General features: G+C 42.4%; 1 protein-coding gene and 1 long non-coding RNA gene across 9 annotated transcripts in view; one reads left to right on the top strand and one right to left on the bottom strand.

Moving 5' to 3' along the window:
• Window positions 1-22,221, top strand: part of LOC116919842 (small conductance calcium-activated potassium channel protein) — a 49,760-nt gene that overhangs the window by 11,406 nt on the left and 16,133 nt on the right. For 4 of the 8 annotated variants that reach the window (XM_045170424.1, XM_045170423.1, XM_045170420.1 and 1 more), the window contains exon 3: window positions 12,363-13,681. In XM_045170424.1, coding sequence (XP_045026359.1) covers window positions 12,449-13,681 — 1,233 coding nt within the window. In that variant the 5' untranslated portion in view covers window positions 12,363-12,448. The remainder of the gene's footprint in view (window positions 1-12,362; window positions 13,682-22,221) is intronic. The other 4 variants (XM_045170426.1, XM_045170425.1, XM_032925893.2 and 1 more) reach the window with 2 other exon arrangements.
• LOC116919866 lies at window positions 9,118-11,173 on the bottom strand. The gene is made up of 2 exons (XR_006643939.1): window positions 9,518-11,173; window positions 9,118-9,459 (listed from the first exon to the last, which is right to left on the bottom strand). It is a non-coding gene; the product is annotated as an uncharacterized LOC116919866 (long non-coding RNA).

Below are 22,221 nucleotides of genomic sequence, written 5' to 3'. Positions count from 1 at the left end.
TTCCAAACACTGAGTGGCCAGGCAGATGCGTTTTTCTTTTGTTTTTTCTAAAAAGTTTCTCTTATTCTTTTTTGGCGATAGGAAAGATCGTGTTTGGGGGCAAACATCGAAAGAAGAATAGACTCTAAGTTGATGATGTTCAAAGATCCTATATTCTTTTTGCTTCGTCGTTTAGTGGGAATTCTTTTGAAAAGGATTTTCACTCAAGGCTTTCGTTGACATCCGGGACGGCGGTCATAAAGTACGGATGCGTTGAAAAGCCTTTTTTGACATATCCGCAGGGTCCGAGTGTAGGTTGCGAGATAGGTACACTGTCCCGAGACATCGTTGCGTAATGTAGATGTAATTCCATAGAGCAGTATTGCTAGATAGCTTAGACAGTTGGAAAGATTCTGTGACCATTTTTGTGTGTGTGTGTGTGGAAATAGACGAGATCCATGTTTTGCCCCCCTTTTTTCTTCTTCTTCTTCTTCTTCTTCTTCTTCTTCTCTTCTTGATCCGACTTAACGTTGCCGGTTCCGTTCTTCTTCTATTTCAATCGCTTGCTCCATTCTTCACTCTTTCGCGCGACTTGCGTGTACATTAACCCATTATGCTTAACGGGCGTAATATATTGTAGGCTTTGGCGGAAAGACGCTGAAGTGGAAATCGGGGCAGCTGATGATCGTTCTTTTTGTGTCAAACTCTTTTAAGATTAAAGACTTTTTGGCGGAAATCGCGCGCGCAAAAAGAGCGGACCCAATGAAACGTTTACGAGATTCGATCGGCTCACGTCCATTTATCTAGCGCTCTTCTATTTTCTATTCTTCTTCTTCTTTTCTTGTTGCGTTTCCTGTAAATAGAATTATTCACATTTAAAAAAAAAAACCCGTTAAGTTTAACAAATTTCATTTTGTTCGTTTGGGCAGTTTGCTCTTTGGTTTCTCATCACGGCGAGACCTTGTTGCAATATTTATTAGGTCCGGCAGTGAATGAAAGACTCCATATTTTATTTTTCTTTACAGCAAGAAGCTGAAAAAAAAAATGTTCCCCTCTTCTTTATTACTTGTGTCATATCGTAGATAAATTGTGATGTTTGCTGAGCGTGCAGGCGAACCATGTTGGGGGGAGAAAAATGAAAAAGAGTAAATAACTCAAGACTCGGAATAGAAGTAGCGAGTAGTACCCTCGAGTTCCGATTTCAGTAAAAAAAAAAAACGTGGCTGGGTTCTCGTTTGCTACTCCGGTGGATGGATGTAACGTAGAGGCGATTCTTTTCTTGCTGCAGTCCCGCGTTCGCATCGAACTACCATTGCAATTCATCGTGCGTGCGTGCTATTCGTCCCTTCTCTCCAATTCCACTTTCCCCTCCCTTTTTTATTTTGACTTTTTGTTTGATGGTGGTGGTATGATCACTAAAAGTTCTATACGTTTTTTTTTTTAATCGTTTGTGCGCTCTGGCAGAGTTGCTGTTTGTTTGTTTTTCTCTCTCTCTTTCTCCACCATTTCAAACGTTGCGGTCGCAACATTACATCCAAGTGGGAACTCTGGCAGTCTCTTTTATTTGTCTTGCTCCCGCGGGTGAAAGCAATATGAGACTGGCTTAATAAACGGGGAACGTTTGGATCGATTAGTTATTAGACGAGTACTTAACATGAAAGAGATCGAAGCACGTATTGAAAAACGTGAGACCCCTTTCTTGTTATGACCCCATTTCGCCGTCCTTCATTCATCTTTGTGCTATTGTCCGTTGCCAGTCATATTGTCCTATTTACATCATTTGCTTTTTAAGTACTCGTGGCATTTGCGGAAGAATTTCAATCAAGACTTTTGAGAGCGCAAAGTTCTTTTCATATCCTTTGTTTTGTTCCTTTTTTTTTTTAAATGACAGAATTGATTCGAATGGCTATCTAATCAGTTACCCTTTTATACTCCCTGTGTGGCTGGATTCGTGTGGAGAAAAAGAGAAAGGTATCTGTAGGTCTGACGGGGCTCAATTCAATTACATTTATTACAGACCCCCCTCCTACTACCTGTGTGCATGTCTCCAAACACAGCGTGTAACAAGACGTGGAAGCCCCATCGTAACTTGAAATAGAGCTGCAATAGATCAGTGAAAAAGAATAGCGATAGTAAGGAGGGAAACAAATGCGTTACATCTTGATGTGCATTCGTCAAGCTGAAGGAAATCTTTCGAGGTTGGACACAAGAGTTTATGCGATCCAATTCTTCCGCACTATGTATATTCCTTATTCTTCTTTTTATTCTGTCCTCCTCTTCTTTATATTTCAGTAGGTGAGCGGGGGGAAAGGTTGGATGTCGTCCGCGTATACTTTTGTGTTGGTCGTCTAGCGTTTATGTAGCGTTGACGTGACATCTGCGCTGGCCACAGTCTTAGGGGCTCAATCGTTAATCAACTGCTTGGATACGTAATATCTATATAAGCAAAGCTCTTGCTACTAAACCCAGCTGGTGGTCCCTCTCGCTCGCCCATAATTGATCGGTTGTCCTTTTTTTTGTCTTTTCTTTGCACGCTTACACACAATGTCAGTGAACTCGAGAGTAGGACAACGACATCAACAAAGAAGTAATGATTTAAAAAAAAAGAAAAAAAAGGTGTTACATAAGCATCATTTTTTTTTTTTTAGAGCTTAGTTGGCGTACGTGTGGGGAGAAGAGAGTAATAGTGCAGTATATATATAAAAACTAAGGCGGAAGATTGAAAGAGATGATTTACGATGGCAAGCACTCTCTGGTCGACTTTATGAAACAGCCGGGCGTTCACCACAGTCGTCCGTATCTTAGTCCCCAACTCGTTTTCGTTCATTTTTTTTTTTTTTTTTCCCCTCTCGCTTTTTCTTTATCACCTTGTGTGCTTCCCCGGTTGCGATGCTCTTTCATATGGATGTGATGGCGCCCTCATCTTTACATCGAGCGGTCGCTTGGGACGCTAGAAAGAATGGCCTTTACACTTTCCAGCCTTTACTGTTTTTCTTGTTTGTTGTTTTTGTTGGCAAAATTTCAATAGACTAGCATCGATGTGCTATAATGATTATAGGCAATGATCGACCTCGCCCTTCTTTCCGTAAAAAATAAAAAAGAAGGGGGGTGGGAGACGACGCCTTACTTGAACGAAGGCGTGACCCCTTTTCATTCGAAGCCGCTAAGTGAATGACACTGTGGTTCATGTTCACTCGCTGCCTTTAATCTTGTAACTATAACTTTATTGCAATATTTCAAGCGACTCAAATGGTTGATGTTACCCGTTTTGGGTTGCCCCCAACGATGACGTTTGAAACTTTCGATCCTGTAGTACGGCTTCTATAATTAAATTAAATTTATGCCCGTCAACCATTCCGTTATTATGTCGGCCTGTTCGTGACAAGCCACCTTGTTCGATTGTCATTTGTTTTGTTTAGTATAACTTTTCGTAATTCGTTGTTGTTGTGGGTCTCTGGCAGACTATACGACTTGAGGCCCAAAGGGGCCGTAGTTGGATAGCTGTCGATATAAGAATATCGATAAGAAGTTTGAAATTTTTTAAAAACAAGAGCTACTCTTTTTTTTTTTTTTTGGTCTGACATGTGGACATGCAGATGATCCCAATCGATTTAATCCAACCGCACTCGACTAGCACGCAATCCATCGGCCGGATGCTCATCATAAAAAGTCACTTTTACCCTACGTGCTTAACTACTCCCTTCTGTCTCGTGTGGCGCAACCTACGTCATATGCTCGAGTCATCAATTTTGATACGTTCGAGGTTTTTCAAACAAAAATTTATTTATTTTTTTTTTTCGCCCCCTTCTTTTTTATTTTTAATCGTCTGTTGGGACAAAAGAAATCGACCAAACCAGGATGGACTTTTACAATGTTGAATAATATACAGACAGGGAAAAGGAAGAGGTAAATGGTTCCACATCGGGATCATTTCCGTATCAATCTGACGTCTACTTATTAAAAAAAAATATATTTTTGGGATGTTCAGGCGCATTTCTATAGATTATTTTTTTTTTTTACTACGTCGAAGAGGAGGAAATTTGGAATGTTTCCTTTAGACCTCGCTTTCCAATCATTGCGTTTCTTCTAATCCTTCTTTGCTATCGTTATTCGCCTCCCTTTGGTTGCCATCTTTCCTGTCTACACACAAGAGCGTGATTTGAAAAATCGTGATTGGATTCCGCCTGGTGGGGGGTAGGCTCCACCTAGCGCTATAATATAGATCTCGCTGAATTGCCAAGTAGGCCTAGACGGTGGGTCGTCTAGCAACCATAGCTGGGGCACAATGAGCAGTTCGTGCAACGTCACAGAACGCCATTCTCATTTCTTTTTCGGGATCTCCTCCCCTACTCCATATTGCACGAGCATACCAACGTATGGATCCTATTGTTACCATATGATGCATACATAGTGGATGAGGATGTGTGTCATCAACAGAAACTCGTTGCCGTGAGCTAAATGATTGTTTTTGACAGTGTGCCGGTGCGCCTCCTTGGCTGCCCAAAACTGATTGACGACTAATTAATGAGGAGCCGAGAAAAGAAGGGAAAAGCCAACTATTGATTAAGAGCCGGTGTTGGTTTGACGATGCCAACTATTTATATTGCATAGATCAGAAACAAAGAAGAAACTTTTTCTGGATAGACAAACTTTCAGGCCCCTCAACTTCCATCCTTAATGATGTCATTAGTCTCAATTGATGTAGGGACGTGTTAAATGTCAAGTTGGCAGATGCTAGGCGATTGACACGTAAAGTATAAGAGTTGACATTTGGTTTTTATTTATTTATTTTTTTTTGTCTTCCGCACAAACTGTACACGATTTATTTGTTTCATTGTCGGGGCTTATTGGTCCGTACTAGCTCGGATTTGTGACGAAACGTCAATAAGGACATTGTATAGTACAAACGCGTTAGACGTCAATCTAGCAACCATTATCGATCCAATCATCTCACCCGTTTGGGGATCGACAGTGCGGAAGATGTTTCGTTGATAGTTATTTCTTTCACATCCAGGTGTTTCGTGCATTTAGGCTATACGTGGTATACGTTTTTAAATATATATACAGTAATCATCATTCACTTTGAACGCTTTTGCGTTTTACCATAAGCGCCCGTGTTAAATGCGCATGACTCCGACCCGCTTATTCTAGTCTAACATATAAGCTATTTCTTATACATTTATATCGCTTAATAGCTAAGACAATTTTCTATTTAGCGGTGAGATTGAAAAAATTTTCTGATTGCTGGTTTTTCCGTCAAAGTAAAACCCAGCTATCTTTGAACATGGTGTTTCTTACATGTTAGCTTATGGAGAAAGGGTGTTTTTATTTCTTTAATTGTACACAAACGGCTTGAACCATTTGCATGCCGTTTGTTGGCATTGATACGGATTTCATTCTTCTGTAGATGCTAGAAATCCCTTTTTTTTAACTTATGAAATGAATTCCCTGAATTAATTTTTTGTCGACACACGTGTAATTTTAAAAGAAGCGGCGCGGTCCCCCCCCCCATACTCCCAGTACCACCCGCTGAACCTTTGTTCAGCGCGCGCTTGTAAGTACAAAGTAGAGGGTGGTACTGGGAGTATGCCAGAGGGGGACACCGCGCCGATTCGCTTAAAATTACACATGTGTCGACAAAAAATTAATTCAGGGAATTCATTTCATAAGTTAGTACCAGGGGATTTCTAGCATCTAAAGAGGAATGAAATCCGCATCAATGCCAACAAACGGCATGCAAATGGTTCAAGCTGTTTGTGTACAATTAAAGAAATAAAAACACCCTTTCTCCATAAGCTAACATGTAAGAAACACCATGTTCAAAGATAGCTGGGTTTTACTTTGATGGGAAAACCAGCAATCAGAAAAATTTTTCAATCTCACCAATAAATAGAAAATATTTTTAGCTATTAAGCGATATAAATGTATAAGAAATAGCTTATACGTTTGACCAGAATAAGCGGGTCGGAGTCGTGCGCTTTTAACACGGGCGCTTATGGTAAAACGCACAAGCGTTCAAAGTGAATGATGATTACTGTATATTTATACATGTTTGTAAATCGGTGTTAGTTGTGTAGACAATGATGTTCATTGATTTATCGATCCGCTTGGTTTCTTTGCTAACACGCATTCGTTACGCGCTACTTCCTATCCCGTATTGTATTTCTTGTTAACGTTCGCTGCCGTGCAAATTCGTGCATCGTCTACATGATTCTTCCTGGTAATCCTTTGGCGTGGGTCCACCAGACTAGGATCGAACAGTTTTTAGGCAAAACGACGTGATCGAGATGGGAGAGGTGCACAACGTGAGCAAGAGTCTGGTATTCGATTCAAGGAGAATGGCCAACTAGCGGTGAAGGCAAAATATAGAAATTAGAATCAATAAAAAGAGTGGAGCGGAAGGAAACTCTCCTTTTCAAAGTATAACAAAGAAGGAAGAAGAAAATGTCAAGATGACGGCTCGAAATGAGGAAGATGTGGAAGAAAAGCGTTGATGCGTGCATCTTAATGAATAACGAAACAGAGTTTGAGATGCGGATGAAAAGAGTTTGTTGCAGTCAATGGGGAAAGACTATCTTGACAACGGTCACGTAGAAGGACTGCTCTAGTCAAGATTTCGCCCTTTCTTTCCTAACTCATTTCCAGCTTATTTTCTCAGCGTTGCCACCAAATGATAATTAAAAACAAACGCGGACACGATAGAAGGTTAATCCCATTGCGACAGGGGGCCCTACTCATATCAAATGCTTCAAGTAACGTTCAACCCCAAACGGATAGCTTTTATACACGTGTATCAAGCTACTCGTTGTTTAATTTAAAAATAATAAAAAAAAAAATAGGCAAAACCGGAAAGCGCTTCAATTTCCTTTGCCATTCTGCTACATTGTTTTTATCCCAGTAAAAATATAAAAAGAATGGGAGAAATTGGCTTGGAACACGCAACGAACAGCGTAGATTTTTGTCAGCCCGCTGTGCCTTTATACGCCGGATTGCGGATTTCCGGCCGTTGCCCTCCACATGTGGTTAAACAGCTTTTTTATTATCATTTTTTTTTTCTTTCTTTCTCTCTCTTTTGACATTTCTTCTGGTTTTACTTATTCATAAATGAATACTTGGAAAGATATGCAGTGCATGCAAGTTTGTACTATAGTAACATAGTCTAGATGACTGAAAAGACGGCCATTGTCAACGGTTGTCTCTCCGGAGACTAGTGTCTTTGGAATAAGATGACCTTCTTTATTTTGCTGATATGACATGTATATCATGCACTACTTTTATACCGAGTTTGGGCTTCTTTGTCTTTTGCTTTTAACTCTGTGAGTGCCACTACAAGAGGTTGCGTTTCAACATAATCTTTTCCCCGCGTTCGTGCCTTTTGGTCTGCAGATTCAGACCCAACAGTTAATGACACTTTTTACCCGAATCGTTCAGTTTCCATCTTTGTTCAGTAGCAGTCTCTACGATACACGATCCTTTTAAGTTTTTTTTTGTTTTCTTTCTGTTTTGGACCGAGTCCTGCGGGAGCCGTTGGTATCGTCCGGTCATTGGCGTAGCGCCCCCCCGTGTGGAATTTCTTGAGATTACTTTGTTCGAAATGCGCTGGGGTTCGTCGAGGCTATACCTAATAATATTCCGTGAAGGGCGCAAGGATTTATCCCGGCTTATTTTGCGGGAATGTTATAGAGTGCGTGAAGGAAAGCCGGGAGTGATCCGTTTTCTAATTAAGAGCCCTCGGCTAGTGTGCAATTCCACGCACTTTGAATTCAACAAGTGGAACGAGCCTGATGCCAAAATGGATAAAGGGCAAGTCCTTAACTATCGTACCTCTTCGTCTAACCACCGTAATCAGCCGACGCGCCATAACTCGCATCGAGAGAATCCCGCAACGTATCACGGATGACCTTTAGAGCCTGCCTCTTGAAGTGGTTTCTGCCTTGATCTCCAATCATCCCTGCTGATCAGTGCTGTTCATGGCATTAGTGAATTCATGCTCGCTCTGTGGCTGTGCGATATAGGCTTGTCTTTCTCGCTCGAGTTCTCTTTGATCTATCTTCCAGAACAAGATTTTTACCCTGGTGAATTTGCGCAATCAAATATGGAAATCGTTAGAAGCTACCGGTATAACTGTCTAATGGATGGGGTCCTTATCCGATCGGTCTTTGATTGCTAAGTTAACTTCAAGAATAGGTACCCAGTTGTCGAATGCGATTTTTTTTTTTGTTTTGTTTTTTAAGTTAATTTAACTTAATGTCTATAGTGAATTTGGCATCGTATTAAAACACGTTGAAAGGGCGTTCAATATCGCGTGTTCTTAGCCGCGTGAAAAAGATTCAAGCAAAACTATGATCGATTGATGAACAGCTTCAGAATCGTGAGAGTTGGATTTTCTGAATCGAAAGTTTCATAGATATTAATGAGAGACCATTCTCACTCAATTCAATTGTTTGTATTTAAAATTTACATTCGTTAAGGATGGGACCCGTTCATTTTTCCCTAATTTTGTTTTTGTTTTCACGCATCCATTGTTTTTTTCCCCCTTTAACGCGTCGTTGCGATGAAAACTTCATTTGAATATCCTTTGAAACGTTGTCCGGGTGATTCATCGAATTTCACGCTTTCTCTTTAATGCTGTTTGGCTCAGTGCGTGTCATCGTGATCACTCGATCCATAAAATCGAATGGAGGATGAAAACACACACGTGGAAATAGATAATAAATTATGAACACCATTTTAAGAACCGTAGGCTGTTTGCTCGATGAATCTGTATGCGTGCCTGTGACGGTCGTGGAACCTGAAAAAAAAAAAAAAACCGTTCCTGCTCGAAAATCCGATTCCTTTCGTTTTCTTACAACTTGCACGAAAGCCGAGTATTACCCGTGAGCTTCTGACAGGATTTCGTGACCCGTGCAAGTCTGTACAGGGGAGTTCTCTTGAAGACGCCAAACAAAAAAGAAATAAAATAAGCTGGCTATAATTATTCCCAGCCAAACGGGCAGCTCGTTTTTTGCGTTTCGGTCCGTTTTTACTGGTTCAGTCTAAGAAAACTATATACCTACCCCCCTTTGTCCCGGATCTTTTAACATATATATATTTTTTTAATTCCCTATTTTTTTGTCTTAAATGTTCTATTTTCTTTTATTGTTATGTTTACAACATCCTGCGTCGTACAAGTCTAAATTAGCATTTTGTTTTTGTTTCCTCTTTGGTCTGTTTCTATTCTAGTATTGTTCAATGGGTTTGGGGATTTATTTCCATTTTTAGAATTTTTGAAATAGAGCGAGACGCACTTAGAAAAGAGGCGGTTGACTTACAGCACCCTGAGAACATTTGTACTTTTCAGTCGCATCCACCGCGTGTAGGCTGGGCATCCGCCGGCATCGTGCCGTCCAATACTCGCATGTGAGCTTGACATAAATTTACGCCATCCTGTCGCCTCGTCTTTCTCTTGGCTGTTGCTTTTCACGCTTCATTTAATAGGGGCTAAAAAGAAAGGAAAGTTGAAAATGAAATTGTGTCTAGCCTATTCAGGATTTGTCACCGTGTCGCAAACTCGATGATAAATTTGAGGCTTCTTAGGACGTCAAACTGATCCTTTTCGCCAACTCATAAGGACAGGAAACCTTCCCGTTTCTGTATTGATTTCTCATAGAGTTGGGCTTAGTGTTGAACGATTTTTAAATCCCCATTTTTGGAGTGGAAACGAAAAAGATGTAATCCAAAAACAGTGACGTTTTGCAAATTCTTTGTAGTTTAAATATCTTTACGTGAAATTGCGATGGCCAAAAAACGTGTTAGTATGCAGACTTTTCTTGGTATCCGTCGTTTATTCACGTCTTTTGCTTTAATAGATTGCCAGGCTTGAAAATCTGATAGCAAACTACATTTCCTACCAATCTGATCAAGTCTCGCTCCGTATCCAACTGAAAAATGTTTTAAACAAAAATGTAATTCTATAACAAGAAAATGATCTTCAACGAAATCAAGTTTTGAAATGGAGTATTCTTCAACTCCTCACTCTCGTTTTACATCGAAAACGTTGATGTTGCCCCTCATTAGGAGTTATTAATGCCACGTCGAATGTATAGTGCTAAATGTCAAGAATGTCAATAACCCCTCCGATGAGAGTGCTATTATTCTTATGCTGTGATGAAACACACTTTAAAAGCTTGGCAACGACGCAACCTTACATTTGAGATTCCCATTTATATCCTTGTACACGGTTGCCGTCCCACTCGGCATGCGTGTGCTACGGATCATTTAATAGTGAGATCACTTTGCTTTGAAATTTTCTTCCGTGAGTCAACAAAAATTCTCATTTTCCCACTATAGAATGCGTTTCCGTTCATCATTCGTGCATCGTTGGCGCACGCTCTGGATTGCAGGAACCGCAATGCCGTTTTTTCTGTGATGAACGATGTTTAATATGTTGAGACGGGGATAAGAGATCACCTACTGTCAAATGAAAAATCGTCTACGAGGGGCAAAAAGTATGAAAAAGTTTTTATCATGCGAATTTTGATATTGCTTTTCATCTGATGTCTGTGTGGACATTAAGCGAAATTGCGAGTTATTCTTGCGGTTGAGCCAGCATGTACAATACGTGTGGTTAAGTTGATGGATTATTTGATTATTTTGGTTGATTTTCTCGTCTGTCGGCAGACTTTTTTTTGTGTGTGTGTACACGAGTAGATTGATCCACGTGAGTTACAGTGCATTCCGTCAGAGCCAGCAACGTGATGGTTTGTTTTGAGTTCATTTTATTCAACATCTGAGTTGACATGTGCTGGGATATTGTGTTCGAGCTTCGTATTCAATAAGACTGTAGAATCGAAAAGGAAGGGTTTGACTAGCAAAGTTCAAATCCCCGCAAACTTGCAAGGATTACGAGATTGATTGGATTACGGGACTGGCGTATCCCGTCCGGAGTTGAAAAAAAGGAAAAGTTGCGTGAATGCGCAATCATCTCAACTAAACATAGATATGCGTAGTTTTTCATACCTTCTTCTTTTGTTTCTTGTTATCCGGATCTTTCGGCTAGGCGAATGCCACACAGTGAGATTCAATTACCTATTCCGGTGTTCTTTGCAGAGTCTGACAACTTCCCGGCTTGCAACTAGCAGTCGTAAACTATTCGCCCAGTAGCAAAAACAAAAACAAAAAAAAATAAAATAATAATATTATTATCACCGTTGATCTCATCTAATTTTTGTTTTGCCGGTTCCGTTGTGCTCAGCTCCGTTCGTCCGTGACTCTACAAAAACACGGCACGACTCCCGAGCCCCTCGCGTCACGAATAGCGAGAAATTCATTGCTAGTTTCGCCTCAATCCAAGCCTGATTAGCCAAAATAGAATCTGAGTACACTTCGCTCTAATTGGTAGACGCCTACCCAACGGCCTCCAGCGCAGACTTGCCAATTAGAGGCGAGTATACAGAGAGATGTGATGCGAAACAGAAGTGGCGGACGTCAAGGTCGGCAGACCCGACCTTTAATTCTGACTAGTTAATGTCATCCACATGTCTAGCCGCCGAAAGTTTGAATTTTCTCTTATAAGAAACATGGCCAACGGCAGACGCGTTGATGGAGCGCAATTTTCGTTGTCAAAGTCCTGAAGTTGAACTTTGTGGACTAACTTTGTATGTTTTATCTCGCGCAGCTTCATTGCTTTTGCAACATGCGATCTCGACTGTGTACAATTCGGTAATCCTCGTCGAAAACGTAAAAGTTGCAGCTGTGCCCGACTGAGCAAAGATGAAACTCGATATTGTCAACACACAGTATCAGTCTGCCCCGTTTTGATTTCGTTGTCGACAAAAGGCTCTGCTTGACTCTTTTCAAACACAACCCCCGTCCGTTGCCCCTACTGATCTTGTGCGCTCTCTATTTATTTTTACATCCGGGCAGTCAATCTCGCTGCTCCTATCCCATTTTCCGGCAAAGGAATAGCCATCACAAGAAAGGAGGAGAATAAGAAAGCTGCAGCTGCAAATGCAATCAGCCTAGAAATAAAGGTCGTGGGTTCTCGCTGATTCCATAATCAAAGAACAGCCTCTGGGTTGGACGTACTCTCGCGATCTTTTCAAAAGGCACTCATCCTAATTGTTCGTTGAAGCCACGCTCCGATTCAATCAACGCATGTCCTCGGACACACGACATCGGCAAAAGGGTATACTCCTCAGGAGCTCAAAGGCCCCCCCCCCCTTTTTTTTTAAATCCCCCTTTTTCCATCACCATCTTGATAATTCAGTACATTCCCAACAATGTGAGAGCCCCAACTACGGTCGGATAGACAGGGTTCTTAAAATAAATAAAATAAAAAAGAAATTCACGTCACCATTAATACGAAACCCTGATGTATTATATTATTCTTGTTTGGTGATCAGCAGACTGAGTCTAGCCTATTCCCAATTGGCTGCCACGCACGAGCCGCATTGGATGCGAGATTTACAAGGACGAAAGCTTTGACATAATGGCGAGTCTGTCGACGGAACGAGCCGTCAGCCTAAGCCGGGGGGACTCGACTGACAACCTTTTGACCACGGATTTGTCGCCACCAGAAGTCCTTCTCGAGCCGACCGTCTCCGGCAAAGATGATGATGAGGAGGAGGAGGAGCCGTCATCGCAGCGGCCGGCGGGGGCTAGTCATCGTTCGCTTCAGAGCGTCTATAAGAACCAGTCGTCCTCGTCTGTGTCGTCTTCTGTGTCGGGAACGACAGCGGCGGCGCGGCCATTGCTGACGGCCCCATCGTTTGACCAACGCCAAGCTCCTGATCTGGTGGACGCGTCGCCGTGGAGTTCGACTGAGACGTCGTGCCGCAGTCGAAAGAATTCCGTTAATCTGGTGGAGGGCTGGAACCAAGGCAACGGCCAAAACCACAACAACAACACGTTGGCCATCAATCAACGCCTGGGCGATGTTGCCGTTCGGACGGCGCCGCCATCGCAGAGCTCGGTCGACTCGGCCATCATCAGCACCGCCGCCGGAATCATTGCCGGTTGCGGGGGCCAGACCACCCGCACCAACCGATCTGTGCCGGACATAGAACTCCACTATCGGCGCGACAACAGCGACGAACGTGCGTGTGGGAGCGTGGGCGAGCCCAGCCCTCGGCTGTACAACCGTCACGGCCCTCATCATTCGCAGTCGTCCTTTGCTCCGCATTACCATCATCATCACAGCTCGTTGTTGTCACAGCAACAGCAGCAACACGGCGGCCCGCCTACTCACCTACACCAGCATCAACAGGGTGTCCATCACTCTTCGCGTTATCACCCCGTTCATCCGTCAGTGGGTGTTATTCCGTCTCGGCCCCGTGTCTGCGAACATCAGCCGTTTTCATTTTCGCTGTCAAGAGCCACGTCCCGTGAATCGGTCCGTTCGGGAGTTGGCCAGTCGGGATTTTACGGCCACGGACAGGAATCGTCTTTGAGATTGCCCAGCAGTCAGCTGGTGCCGGAACTGGCTGCTTCGCTGGCTACTAGTGGTTACTCAGCCGCCGGAAGTTTTCGAGGCGAAATGCTGCGCCAACATTCGCAGCCGGAAACGTCCTGCTATCACTGCCACAACCCGAGCTCCTCGCTGCGGCAGTTGAAGGAATCAGGCGGATCTAGCGGCGGGGGAGGCTGCGATATCGCCGGCATCGCTGCAGACACGCTTCGCATCAATGGCGCCATCCGGCAGTTCCGCCAGGTAGCTTTTCCAGTACGTCAATTTTTTTTTTGTTTTGTTTTTTTTTGTTTTTGTTTGTTTGTTTTTGTTTTCTATCAGCACCCGTGTGCGATTGCATTTTTTTTTTTTCATTTCATCGTCGTCTTCACTAACTATCGGAATTTCCTACTTCGCGATGCTTTTCTTCGTCTTCTTCTTTTTAGCGGACATTCTTCAGCTTGTCTGAATAATCGCGGCATTAATCTTGTCCGTGCCGTCCGGCTTGCTCAATATATACAGTAATCATCATTCACTTTGAACGCTTGTGCGTTTTACCATAAGCGCCCGTGTTAAAAGCGCACGACTCCGACCCGCTTATTCTGGTCAAACGTATAAGCTATTTCTTATACATTTATATCGCTTAATAGCTAAAAATATTTTCTATTTATTGGTGAGATTGAAAAAATTTTCTGATTGCTGGTTTTTCCGTCAAAGTAAAACCCAGCTATCTTTGAACATGGTGTTTCTTACATGTTAGCTTATGGAGAAAGGGTGTTTTTATTTTTTCTTTATTTAATTTTACACAAACGGCAAAATTTGCATGCCGTTTGTTGGCATTGATGCGGATTTCATTCTTCTTTAGATACTAGAAATCCCCTGGTACTAACTTATGAAATGAATTCCCTGAATTAATTTTTTGTCGACACATGTGTAATTTTAAGCGAATCGGCGCGGTGTCCCCCCTCTGGCATACTCCCAGTACCACCCTCTACTTTGTACTTACAAGCGCGCGCTGAACAAAGGTTCAGCGGGTGGTACTGGGAGTATGCCAGAGGGGGGACACCGCGCCGATTCGCTTAAAATTATACGTGTGTCGACAAAAAATTAATTCAGGGAATTCATTTCATAAGTTAGAACCAGGGGATTTCTAGCATCTACAGAAGAATGAAATCCGTATCAATGCCAACAAACGGCATGCAAATGGTTCAAGCCGTTTGTGTACAATTAAATAAATAAAAACACCCTTTCTCCATAAGCTAACATGTAAGAAACACCATGTTCAAAGATAGCTGGGTTTTACTTTGACGGAAAAACCAGCAATCAGAAAATTTTTTCAATCTCACCGCTAAATAGAAAATTGTCTTAGCTATTAAGCGATATAAATGTATAAGAAATAGCTTATATGTTAGACTAGAATAAGCGGGTCGGAGTCATGCGCATTTAACACGGGCGCTTATGGTAAAACGCAAAAGCGTTCAAAGTGAATGATGATTACTGTATATTTTTTTTTCGTCCACGTTTTATGATCTCTGTCGTTCTAGTCCTTTAATTTTATTTTTTCTATTCTTTTTCGATATTTCTGGTCAATGGTGTCGTGCTAGTTATGACAAATCTTATTGATCGTAACGACGTGTTAACGAACGTCTTCCAATCGCCGCGAATGTGGAAATTCGCTTACCGCAACAGTCGGTAATGAACTGTAATATCAACTGTGACAAATTGGACACATTGAAAACCCTCCTAGCAAAGGATTCAATTATTCAAAGTCACTTGGCGATTGTTTGGCGTAGATTAATGATTCGATTTCATGGTGTACAACTGTCGATATATTTGATCGACCAATGGCAGGGAAGACAACATTCACGGAAGGAAGTCCTAACCTTGGACCGCGAACATGATTGCGTTTTTTTTTTTCATTTTCTCTCCCCTTTTTGGTTATATGAATCCAATTTGCCGTCAAAAAATATCTTTTCTTGTCGTCATTTTTCATCGGCAATTGCGTGTTATGGTTTACCCGAGTTCCCTTGATGGAATTCATCGATATCTCATTCCGTACCGTTCCGTCTTACCTGTCCATTGATCCAGAGGGTCTTCCGTTCTTGTCCGTTTGTTTCCATTGTTTATTTCTTGCCTTCTCCGGTTTCTGTCGCATCTATTATTTTTTTTTTCTTGACAGCGGCTACATGATTATGTCGTTGTTTTTTTCCAAGTTGAAATGATCGTTACCCGATGATTTTGATTTAGAGAAAGGAAAACAAAAGGAAATTGATGGAGCTAAAGTTTATTTACACTCCATTTTGGACTTGTAAAGGTCGATAAATCTGCCTCTTCTTTTTGCGTGTTGCCGCTAAAGTTATTCAAAAGAAGGAGAGAAACTTTGAATAGCTCGTTGTTGACTTTCTTGGAGCGCTCTGCAATTTTGCAAGTTGTAACAGCTCCGCCTTTTTTAAAAACTCTTTTCAATTACGTTCACTATTGTGTATGCCTGTCATCTTTTTATTCAAATCACTGGACTTTTTTGAAACGCGTCGTCGTTGATGGATAGTTGACCCGCCCCGTGAATAGTGGCTTGGCTGTCAACTAGATGGCGTGGAAAGCAAGACGTTCGGGATTAAATCGCTTCACGAAAATGTAGGCGGACGAGACCTGCGCGTCAACGTCGAACTGTACACACGGTACACACAAAGTGTATTAGACGGAAGAAGTAGAGGGGACACAGAGGCACAAGACAACTTTACATTTGGCGAGAGGGTTGACGAACGGGCAAGTCGACACTTGGATCCTTCCCTCCCCCACCCCCAATAGTTTTGTTGAAAAGAGCCGGTACTACGATGCCGACCAAGTTAGTTGAGATCGACGTGCTGGTCAGTCTGGTGCGGTAAGGGTCGGTAGCCGTTAACCCGTGGACGCCTCCCTCTCCCCCCAGACGAGACTCAAATAACCAAAATTAATGGTAGAGCACCAACCCGATTTCAGGTTTTTTTTGCAAACCAAACATTTCCTCGTTTTATCAGTTTAGATTTCTTGCATTTTCCTCTTGTGAATGAATTCGACCCCAACGATTCCGGTGCATTGTTCCGTTTTGACTGTCTGGTGTGTGAGTGTGTGTGTGTGTTGTGCTGCTGGTCAGTTTAGGAGGTGGTTAGGATCGAATTAACAGGCAAATTCCCCATTTAAAAAAAGAAAATAAATCAATCAAATAGACGTGACCGTGGTAGCGCCGCCGATGGTGCGGGTATCGAGTAGACAAATCATGTTGTTGCCGACGACTCGGCGGTGGTCTGGTGTGATTCCGGTGACTGGTGTGTCGACATCGGCTAGTGATCGTCACCGTTGTCACCGACAACGTCAGCCAGTCGAGTCGGTTGAATTCGAGTCGGAGACTGGCCGAGACCAAGAGCCTGAAGAACAAACAGGCGGTGCTTCCGTCCGTCTGTGAACACCTTATCGCATGGTCTGGCTGACCATGTTCAAACAGTTCTGCAATAGTCAATCGTGCCTTTTGGTGAGTTCTTCCAACCTCTCCTCCTCGTCCTCCTCGTCTCTCCCACACTGAGGAAGAAAATAAAAGAACCAAACAAAACGTCAGTAATCTCCTCTCTGTTATACCGTCTGCTCTTTTAGATTTTCCATTATTTTATGTGTCTATCCATTTTTGAATTTCCCATTTTTGTTTTGCTACTTGGTTGTCTCCGTGTAGTTGTTGCTGTTTTTTGGGTCTCATAATAAGGCCGTCGGGGCCATTAGTGCATGCTTGCCTGATTGAAAGTCAACACACGCGGAGTAACGGTTGCCCATCCATGCAAACCGCCTGATTGATGTCATCTTTACACTTTTCCTCGCTCTGACGCTCCCGCCGAACACTCGCATTTTCCATCCGATGGGGATACTGAAAATCTTGAAATTGATGGACAGCTTCAACTGCGTTTGCGATGGCCACCCGATTATTAGATATTCAGGTGGACGAGAAGTAGATTTGAGTTTACTGGGGAAAGGTGATGACGATATCCTCGCACTTTGCGAGATCGACTCTGTTTCACGTTTAAGTTGCGTTCGCGTATAACTAATCAATACGATGCGACACGTGTTTCTACCCAACTTCTTCGTCTTCCTATTATCATTTCCTTCTTTTTCGTTCATAGCAACCAAGGGAAGCTTCCCACCTTCCTTCCTTTCTCCATCTCTTTTTTATCGTGTATATCTTATCCCTTTTTTTTTTTTTATGTTGTTGGGCCTTCCGTCATGTCTCCGCCATTCTTTTCTACGGCTCCTGACGAATTGGACGGGGCTTTTCCTTTTTATTTTTTCTCTCCTCCGTCTTTTGCTTATCAGTTCGTCTTTGCCATTTCTTTTGACGATGGTCGCCCTTGGCTATTCAATCGAGCGTGATGATCTTGTCACCGTCGGATCTCAAGCGGAGCGCAGCCGTCGTTAGATTCGAGTAGCAGTCGAATTCGGCCCTGATTCGTCAGCAAGTAGTATCCGCGGCGGTGGTAATACTACTCTCTTTTCTTCCCTTCCCAGCCGGCGGCGGTGTTGATTTCGTTTGACTTAGTTGTATTCTATTTTTTTTTTAAACGAAAATGAGTTTGAAATGGGAATGAGACAGACAGATTTTCAATCGGTTTCAATGCCCGCATCCCATTTTTTTTACAGCCCTTTTGGCGCCACCGCCACTTCGCATGTTTCATCACATTTCTATTCATTTGATTAGTCGAGTAAAATGGTGGAAGTATTTCAGTTGAGCGGGTCGTCAGCCGACGCCCAACCCTTAACGACAAGCCTATATCTAGTATAGACGCGTAGAGGAACATTCCGTCGGGATTTCGTTCCCCTTTTTCTTTTCTTTTTTATTGTTATAGCTTTCTGGTTGTCTGCGATTGGTGTGCTGCCTTTGTGCATTGTCTCGCGCTTTTTCTGGTGAACGAGGCTGCTCCCGCGTGATCCTCTGATGTCTTTGGAATGCCGTAAGCTTTGGCCTGGTCGAATCTAAGGACCTCCGTCCGTGGCTACATAACCAGCATGTTAGCCAGCCCGGCCAGCTATCCATCCAAAAAAGAATACTTGGCCAATAATACTTTAGGGTGTGAGAAAAATGCCCAACCGCTGCGGATGAGATTGACACAATCAACTCTATATACTATTTCTTTTGCTTTTTTGTTTGTTTTTCTGGATTTCCGTTATATGTTCTGAGGGCTTTCTTATTATTCCTTTTTTTGGGTTGAAGGCCGTACTACAGCCAGTGTTTTTTGTGTGCAGTGCCCTGTTCTTTCTTTTGTTGTTCTTCGACCTATATCTGCAAATCGGACGGATCGCTCAGCCTACGCTCGTTGCCTGGATTTCTGTCTGGAACAAAGTAGGGAAGCAGGAGATGGAACGATGGCATTAGTATGACTATATACACAGTCCCAACCTTGCTACTTTAAAAATAGCAGTAGACGTAGAGCATTTCAACCAAAAATAACGGCTGTTTAACCTCTTTTTTATCCGTCCCTCATTTTCTAATTTTTTTTTTTCTTCCTCTCCATTTTTCACTTGTGTCAAGAGACATAAATAAGCGCACTCCCAGTGTTGTTTTACTGCTACGCTTTTTTTTCGCCAAAAAAGTCTACCACCCCCAAACAAAAAAGAAATTGAAATATTTTACATCAGGGACGGTACGTGTGTCCACTATACCTGCAATGCCAAACCGTTCACACTTCTTACACACTTCTATCCATGTGTAGGCTATTTAGAAAATTGATTCTTCTCGGCAGGAAGCCAGAAATGATTTTAGATCCCAGACAGCTGGATGTGTCTGAGTGGGTCGCTTCCAGTGCAATTCTGTATTGTATATTATAGCCCAAAGGATGTTCTAGGCTGTGACGTCTTCATTTTTTCCAACGCCTTTTTCTACTCCGCTATTTAAGAATTCTTTTCATTGGAAACTCTCCGACGCTCTTTTTCAGCGTGTCTAGTAGTACCCCCTTTTGGCTCGTTAGCTATTGTTGACTGTTCATGCGTGTTAGCCTCTTTTCTCTCTTCTTATATTTCTTTTGCTCCTTGGCGTAAATGTGTTTTATTACACGGTGAATGGAGAAAGGCGGGCGCATCAGGTCGGCCGAGTTTCTTGGTCGGAATAACGTGGCGAACGTGATGTATTCAAAACAAAGGGAATTAGTAGTAAGGAAAAGGGAGTGGCTAGAGAACAAGAAGAAGCATGGCCAGCAGAACATGATGAGCTTAACGTTCAAAAGGAACAAAAGAATGACGGCTACGGCCAAACGAAATGAGTTAGTGAGAAAGTAATGAAAAGACGCAGCATCGCAGTGAAATAAAACGGTTTGCCCCACTGTATCCTTCTTTGCTCCCTAGGCAGAAGCCGTTGCCGGGATTAAGCCAACGCCGTTTCATCACAACAATAATAATAACGAGCTGTGTGGGTCATTTTTTATTTTTGTTTTCTATCCACTCTTTCCCCGTTTACTTTTGATTCCTGTGCAAATGTAATACTTTTGCCAGTTGCCACGCCCTGCATACTTTCTACATGTGATCCTATACAATATAGGAAAAGAAAAGAGGGTAGACTTAATTACATTCTCTCACGAAAAAAAAAAGAGAAAAGAAAAAGGTTTGCGAGCATTGTTTATTGCTTGGGACCCGAGCAAACGTAGAAAGGCCAGACTCGATATGTGCACCATATGTTTTTTAATGTATTTTTTGTTTCCCCCTTGAGCTAATCGTTCAGTTTTTTTTTACTATTTTCTGTCGTTTTCGTATCATCCGTAATTTTTGTTTATTATATCGTACGTACTGATGGCTGTACCATCAAGATGAGTGCAACTGTACGTATATACGTGATATTTCCGACAATTCCGATGCAACTGTCTCGTTTCTCTCTTTTCATGTAACAGCTTCGGCAAAATGATGGGGTTCGCAAGCGACTGCGAGGCGAATGTAAACAGGGCAATTGTGAGGAATCAGGAAAGAGGGACATCATTTAGAGACCTAGCGAGGATAATAATGGGGGACCGACACAAAAGAATAGCAAAAGTCAGCATAATGCTATTGATGGTCAGGAATTGTTGGGGTATTTTTTTTTTTTGCTTACGCGATTTTCTGGGATTACGTCTTAAGACTTTTTTTTTTTTGTGTGTAAAAGCCAGAAAGGGCGTTGATCCACTAAATTGGAATGTCTGAAACGTTGAATGCCTTCAACCGTCCCCTTTGAAAGACTTCGGTGGCATGACACAATCTGAAAAGCAGATCGACAAAATATACGGGCGCTTTTCCTTATTTATCCATCGACAAAATGGAGCCTGGGAGCTATAAAAGAAAAAAAAAACAACAATATATACACACATATATTTTGTGGAGGAACAGTAGTTATCGATAAACAAAAAGAAACTACATAATGTGACGTGTCTCTAGCTAAACAAATGGTACCAAGTCTCGTTGCTGTTTTTGTCTTTTTCCTACCAGCATTGCCCTCCGTTCTCACTGGCTTGTCGGTTGTTTTCTGCAACCCATTTTTCAAAAAGATAAGGACAAGGAGAAGCTTGAAAAGAATTGCAAACGGAGGGAAAAAGAAAAAAAAAATTTGATAGTAAATATCCCGAGAAAAGTTTCTTATCTTTCTGTTTTACGAGTCACAAAGTATATAACATTATGCGCCGTTGGCTGAATGGCCAGCCGACTTTTTGATAAGTTGGTATTTTTATGTGCATTACACATAGACAAAGAGGCATATAGTTTGCGAGAAACAAACAGCAGAACGAAGAGAAGAAAAATGTATTCCAAAAGTTGATGAATCTCTTCTTATGCTATTATTTTGATTTTCCCATTTTGCCGACTTGTGATGCCTTTGATCCTGCGCCGTCATGAATAATGCACGCAGTCACAAAACTTGTGCATAGAGTAATAATCAAGTGCGTGCGCATCTTTTTCCCCTTGTTCGTGTCCGTCAGTGAATAACTTTTCGACTGTCGTGTACCACAGTTATCGCATGTAAAACACGGGAAGAAGTACAAAATCAAATGACTACCAGTTTGCCGATACGTGCGGCGTGAAAGAAAGCCCTTGGCGCTTACATTTTCTACATCTTTTTTTTTTTAGTCCGTGGTTGGACTGGTGATTTGCATAATGTTCGGCCTTATCATCCAACCGAGGGCGTGAAACGGGTCGATGGAGTTACAAGGGAAAAAAGAAAAAAATGAAATGGAAATGGGTCGGGGAGTTGCTCGACGCGTTTCACGCCGTCAACAAATCGACTTTGTTCCATCGCCTGTTCTCAATTCTAAGCCAACCACTTTTGCCCATTTGGGGCCCCACAGACTAGGGCGCAATTTTTTATTTCTCGCTATGGCTTCTTTTGACTGGCTGTTATCTTTCACGCGCTCAACTTGCCAGTCGGAAAGAAGAGATGGCCCAGTGATTTCGTTCGTCAGTAACTTGCTGGCCGATTGCACGTACACAAAACGATGCCAGCTGCTTGATAATTTCGTTAAAGGACTTTTTTTTTCTTCGCTTTATTTTTTTATTTATTTCTCTTTCTTCCTTTTGTACCCTTCATTCTGGTATTTTCGTCCTTTCATCCCGAGCCGCCCTGCATCTCATATTTTTACTGTGCCTCTCTCTCTTTTTACGTGTAGAGTATAGATAATTAGATTGCTCCCGCGAGGGCCAATCTCGCGAGCTTTGACGTTCACGACGGGTCTTCTTCACCGCCGCCTGCATATACTTGTCTCTGTGTCTCAAGACTGCGTGTGTGCGTTTCTTTTTTTTTTCTTCCTGCCATCTGCCTCTACATCCTACTGACCATTAGAGTATAAGGG

Source organism: Daphnia magna, linkage group LG3 (genome assembly GCF_020631705.1).
Source record: "Daphnia magna isolate NIES linkage group LG3, ASM2063170v1.1, whole genome shotgun sequence".
Classification (NCBI taxonomy): Eukaryota; Metazoa; Arthropoda; class Branchiopoda; order Diplostraca; family Daphniidae; genus Daphnia; species Daphnia magna.
The sequence above is the reverse complement of the archived record's forward strand: the minus strand, read 5'-3'. Positions and strand labels throughout refer to the sequence as shown.